This window comes from Cupressus sempervirens, chromosome 9 (assembly GCF_028749045.1).
Source record: "Cupressus sempervirens isolate cs-2001-9-10 chromosome 9, ASM2874904v1, whole genome shotgun sequence".
Taxonomy (NCBI): Eukaryota; Viridiplantae; Streptophyta; class Pinopsida; order Cupressales; family Cupressaceae; genus Cupressus; species Cupressus sempervirens.
The window spans coordinates 462,140,767-462,147,119 of NC_143126.1; the positions used below are offsets into that span (position 1 = coordinate 462,140,767).

The 6,353-nt window shown below is 37.8% G+C and overlaps 1 protein-coding gene across 1 annotated transcript; it reads right to left on the minus strand.

Moving 5' to 3' along the window:
* Nucleotides 1-1,328: 1,328 nt before the first annotated feature.
* Nucleotides 1,329-3,210, minus strand: LOC149539337 (F-box/kelch-repeat protein At5g15710-like). The gene has a single exon (XM_089800646.1). It carries the CDS (start codon nucleotides 2,689-2,691, stop codon nucleotides 1,435-1,437), a length of 1,257 nt encoding a protein of 418 aa, XP_089656772.1. The 5' UTR covers nucleotides 2,692-3,210; the 3' UTR covers nucleotides 1,329-1,434.
* Nucleotides 3,211-6,353: the final 3,143 nt, after the last annotated feature.

Consider the following 6,353-nt stretch of genomic DNA (forward strand, 5'->3'; position numbering starts at 1 on the left):
TCCATAGCTCGGTTAACCAGAGCCTTAACATAATAAAAGGTCTTAATGATAACATCATTCAGCTGCACGTGATGATGGAGGAAAGCAAAAAGGGGAAGGAGGAAAAGGACAAAGAAAACCAGGGCAGTTGATAAGGATGTTTCTTTGTAGGGAGAGAGCTCAAGCAAAAGGAGAGCGGAAAAGAGGAAGAGGGAAGAGGAGGTATCCTTGGACGATAGTCATTCAAAGACCGATGAGGTTGAAGCCATGGAAGAGTTAGAGCTCAAGAAAGCGGAGTTGGCAAAAGAATTAGTGCCCTGATCGTTGCTCCTAGTTTTTTGTTTGTTCCCTGGCTTTTGGCATGGTGTTTTTTGTTTACGTCTGATGGTCGCCTTTGGCCTATTGTTTGGTTGCTAGACCTAAACTTGCAGTAGTTTTTTATTGTTAACTGGTGGGTTTCAAGAACCCCTTAAAAAACCTGTTTTACTTAATAAAAAATATAAGAATTATTGATCAATTCTTCAAGAGTCTTAAATAGCACTTAAAACAAAATCAAATTTGATCCCAGAGAAATGCAATTAAAATGCTATGAAACCTATGAATTCATTATACACAAATAGATACTAATACCATATGCAATAAACAACGAAATTCTTTTAATAAAAATAAAGATGAAATACCAAAATAACTAGAATCATAAAAAATGTTTTATCTAATGATAGAGACACCTTAAAAAACCTACATAAATTTATGTACATGTAAAAAATCTAATATAAAACTAATTAAATAATATACAATATTTCCCCTAATCCATAATATTCTATTACAATTCTTATCCATTTAAAATTATGTAAATATCTAAATTGTTTGTTTCAATTGAAACACTTAGTTATTAATATTGGTCACGGTACTACTTCATCAAAAGCAAGACCAAGAGATAAACAGTGAATTTTGATTTGACTATATGCAATAAATAAATTTTCTCATAACCTTCAAATTCTACAAGTGGACTCATATTACGGGCTAAACTACCTATACAAAATAAAGATTTCAGTACTTCAAATTGCTCGTTTTACGGTCTATTGCTTTATTGCTGTGAGAGGTTACAATAATGTGGAAATAATGTAAGATGTCCACAGTACATGATATGAACTGATAAATGTAAGAAAAGCTCTGTATGCAAGAATTTCAGAGCACATGAAATTAAAAACTAGATTTTTTTACAAAGACAGATTCTTTTTGTCGAAGATAACCCCTAGTAATTCATTAAGAATAACTGATAATAAGATTGCAGGAATAGCTTTCTAATAAGTAGTTACAATGTTGGGTAACTATACCAAAACTTTAAATTGCTCAACAATTGTAATTTGCATTTAACTAATAGACTGACCAACAAAGTAAAATGAAGAGGCCAAAAGGAAAAACCAAAATTTTCTTACCCACAGATAAGTGGCTCTATGGTTGAAAGGCCAAGCTTCTCATGAACATATGCTTATGACCTTTGTATCTGTTATCACACTTGGGAAGCCAAGCCCAAGTGGATCTATTTACATTATAAACAACTACTTCTACACTTCCATGGGCTCTGAAACACAAACAATCTCCAACCCCAACACATTCAAACCATAGTGAACACGAAGTCTTGAACAAGTCCATAAGAAACACCTCTGGCATTCTACCAATCTCCTTCCATGTTGCTGATGCCATTGTTCTCGTTGTTACTTCTGTTGATGTCACTGAAGAAATGAGGTCTCCATCCATCTGAATCTCAGATATGATGATACTCTCTACACTATACTCTTTCTCAATGCCTTCCACCAAAAAAACCTTGGATCCACAAGCCACTATCATATGCCTCACACCCTTCACAAAATCCCCATGCACGGGCATTTCAACTATACTCCAAAGCCCATGTTGGATATCAAAAACCATGACCCCACGGGGTTTCACAGCGAGAGAAAGCAGAAAACCATTGGAGAAAACCATGTCCTGACTCTTTATGCAAAACTCATCAGGAAGGCTCCCCGCAATCCGCCATGACTTTTTAGAGGACTCATATACCTCTACAACACACAAATTTTCCCTGGTTTTCCCCACCGCCAAAACAGAGTACCCCACATTTTCAGACTCCGTTATGCCCTTTGCCATAACGGTGGTGATACAAGCGTTGATGGGAATTTCAGTACATGATTTTGTGAGCGGATTGCATACATAGAGCAAGCCAGAATATAGAGAAAAAGAAAAACTAGGGATTTCTACTAACAGCAAACCCCTTGCGGAGCCACTACAATTTATGCCGTATTTGGCTTCTGGCAGAAAAGAGAGAGACAAGCTCTGCCATGTATTGGTGGCAAAGGAATACATAAGGCAGGGAATTTCTGGTTTAGGTGTGCACATAAGCAGCCATGGCTGATGCCAACGTGCATCATTCCACAATTTCATAAAGTAAGGGCTAGACAAAAGGCTGCTCCATTTCTTCGAGACGGTGTGAAAACGAACAAGGCTTTGCAGGGGCAGATGGGCGAGCAGATTCAATGTTAAATCCTCTGGAAGCTCTCCCCATACCGATGAATCTAATGACGGCTCTGAGTTAGATCCCTGAAATTTTATCTTCAGATCCATTTTCACTAAATTTTTGTTCAGAAATTCAGTGTTGATTTTTGTTGAAAACCCTGGTTCAGATCTGACTGCAATACAACTCTGCAACTCCATGCCTAGCTATAAATGAAACGAAATATTAAACCCAATAAAAATAAGTAGCAAGTGCCTGGCCCAGACCCAATTCAGTCTTTCGCCGTGGATTTCCACTTACAGATAAAGTGATTCAAACTCAAATCCCACACAATTTTAAGAGATCCCGGGACATGGTCCATAAAAAAAACCCCAAAACTTCAAGTTACACAATGTTATTTTTCTTACCCAAGAAGATAGGGACTCAAATTTACAAAGTTACACAATGGTATTTTCATAACCAGAAATCTGAAATCAAATTAATTCAAATCACTGGGATTCGATTTTAAAACCAAACACCCACATGAAGAATCCTGGAAATACTCCGAAACAATGCACCCACTTAAACAAATCTAATCTTCTTTTCTAAACATAAACACCCACAGAAACAATCCTCCGTATTTAACCAAAACCAGATGCCCATAATCTTTAAAATGTGTGATGCCCATAATCTTTAAAATGTGGGAAGATAAAAAAAAAGTCTGATGACTTGCATATATAATTGTGGGTTGGAATGACTTCCAAGTAACTATACATTATTTTAAAAAAAATTCTCCAATTATTCATTCTATATTCATGGTAGTCCTTATCTCTGCCCTGTTGGGGATGGCCCAACATCATCAAATTTGGCAGCATATAATATGGCCCAATTATTGACCGCCAAATTCAACGGGGACTTCTAGATAAGGTTACCTATAAAACTCTGCGTGTAAAAGTGGATATCATTGAAGGAGGCCATGAAAGCGATGGATGGGCTACCTTCGAATAAGTTGGCGGAGTAGATAAGAGCGAGGGAATTTTAAAAACGTAACCGTCATCAGCTGAAGAAAGGGCCCCTTCGAGTGGAATAGCAGAGATGCTTTTATTTTTTCTGGAGACGCGGAAGATCGACACATTTTTTATGTCGTTTTTAATTTTTCACATTGTGCTAATACTTTCAACGGTCTAATCCCTTATTATAAAGCACTTCAGATAAAATTGTCTTGGGCCCATCTCACGTCAGCTCATGTGCATGAGAAAGTGGCCAGATCAATTGGTGGTTTCTTAGGTCATTTGTGAGAGGCTTAATTTTGTACACATGATGGGGGATTTCAATGGTAGATATGGTAAGTAGGAGATAATTTCTACAAGAAGTTAAATTGTGATATTGCAATCACGATTTAATTGTATGATTTTGAGTCAAACTCATTGACCCATGTTTCATGAGTAGTGATTCAACATTAATCCATCTCTCATAAGACTAAATGGAACACTAAGCACTCATTGGATCTAGGTGATGCTCACAGAGGTGAAGCACCAGGACTTCCCAAGAGGTCACCCATACTAGTACTACTCCAACCTGAGCACGTTGAACTATAGAGCTTCGTTCATGCTTAAGCCCAAAGCTTGCAACGCCATTTGCAAAACCTTCACCAAGTGTTGTGCCTTATGAACCATTCATTAGAAAGACCCTTAAGCTCATTAATTGATAAGTAGGAGGTAATTTCCATTGCAAGTCAAATTGTGATATTGCTATCAAGATTTAATTGTGTGATTTTGAGTCAAACTCATTGACCCATGTTTCATGAGTAGTGATTCAACATGAATCCATCTCTCATGAGAATAAATGGAACACTTAGCACTCATTGGATCTAGGTGATGCTCACAGGGGTGAAGCACTAGGACTTCCTAGGAGGTCACCCATCCGAGTATTACTCCAACCTGAGCGTGCTTAACTACGGAGTTTCGTCCATGGTTAAACCTAAAGCTTACAACCCCATTTGCAAAACCTTCACCCAGTGTTGTGCCCATGTTTCATGAGTAGTGATTCAACACGAATCCATCTCTCATGAGAATAAATGGAACACTTTAGCACTCATTGGATCTAGGTGATGCTCACAGGGGTGAAGCACCGGGACTTCTTGGGAGGTCACCCATCCCAGTACTACTCCAGCTTGAGCACGCTTAACTACAAAGTTTCATCCATGGTTAAACCCAAAGCTTGCAACCCCATTTGCAACCTTCACCAAGTGTTGTGCCTTATGAACCATTCATTAGAAAGCCCCTTAAGCTCATCAATTGATAAGTAGGAGATAATTTCCACAACAAATCAAATGGGGTTGCAAGCTTTGGGTTTAACCGTGGACAAAACTCCATAGTTAAGCGCACTCAGGTTGGAGTAGTACTAGGATTAGTGACCTCCTGGGAAGTCCCGATGCTTCACCCCTGTGAGCATCACCTAGATCCAATGCGTGCCAAGTGTTCCATTTATTCTCATGAGAGATGGATTCATGTCAAATCACTACTCATGAAACATGGGTCAATGAGTTTGACTCAAAATCACACAATTAAGTCTTGATAGCAATATCACAATTTGACTTGCAGTGGAAATTATCTCCTACTTATCAATTGATGAGCTTAAGGGGCTTTCTAATGAATGGTTCATAAGGCACAACACTTGGTGAAGGTTTTGCAAATGGAGTTGCAAGCTTTGGGCTTAACCATGAACGGAGCTCTGTAGTTCAACGCGCTCAGGCTGGAGTAGTACTACTATGGGTGACCTCTTGGGAAGTCTCGGTGCTTCACTCCTGTGAGCAACACCTAGATCCAATGAGTGCTAAGTGTTCCATTTATTCTCATGAGAGATGGATTCATGTTGAATCACTACTCATGAAACATGGGTCAATGAGTTTGACTCAAACTCACACAATTAAATCGTGATTGCAATATCACAATTTGACTTGCTATGGAAATTATCTACTACTGTAATGACCCGTACCAATAGGCCACTAAACAAACTCTAGATTTTAACACACTGCTAAAATATATTGCTGAAATTAAAGAAATAGTAGTGCCAATGTATTCATTCAATGAAAACCAAATGTTTTACAAATGATATGGCAAATTTGAGCACCAAAACATTATGACATAGCACATTACAGAGAAACCCTAACTGGCTGTATACAATTGAGAACTTGTTGCAACTACGGATTGAAATGAAGAACTTGGATTGATCAAATGGCAGAGATTGAATGCTGTAGATGATACGGTGAAAGTGCAACTCCACTGGAAACTCCAAATCAGCAATTAAGCACAAATGAAAGGACTGAAATATCCTTCCCATAGTTGCAATAATTCAGGTGATCTCTCACACCCTCAAAATTGCGTACCAATTGAGAGTTTTCGTTCTCAATGGCCAATTGTGACTATTTGCAAAAACCCTAGGCTCTACAACGCACATAAGAAAAATCAATAATAAATCTCGATGATAGGCAATGAGCCCTCAATGCCTATTTATTCTATTTTCTTTGATAGGTCGGCCTCCCTTTTTAATTTTTCCTCCGCTTCTTCCAGCAACCTCTAGAAGCTTTTTTTAATTTAATTTATAAAGTTACCTTGTAATATATATATATATATATATATTTAATTGATAACCTTATAATTAATTCCTCCCAAATAATAATAAAAATGGGACATTATAACTACTTATCAATTGATGAATGTAAGGGGCTTTATTATCTCCTACTTATCAATTGATGAGCTAAAGTGGCTTTCTAATGAATGGTTCATTAGGCACAACACTTGGTGAAGGTTTTGCAAATGGGGTTGCAAGCTTTGGCTTTAACCATGGATGAAACTCCATAATTAAGCGTGCTTAGGCTAGA

What these genes read in the sequence shown, in the direction of transcription:
- LOC149539337 (XM_089800646.1), bottom strand. Translation starts at nt 2,691, where the DNA reads ATGGAGTTGCAGAGTTGTATTGCAGTCAGATCTGAACCAGGGTTTTCA.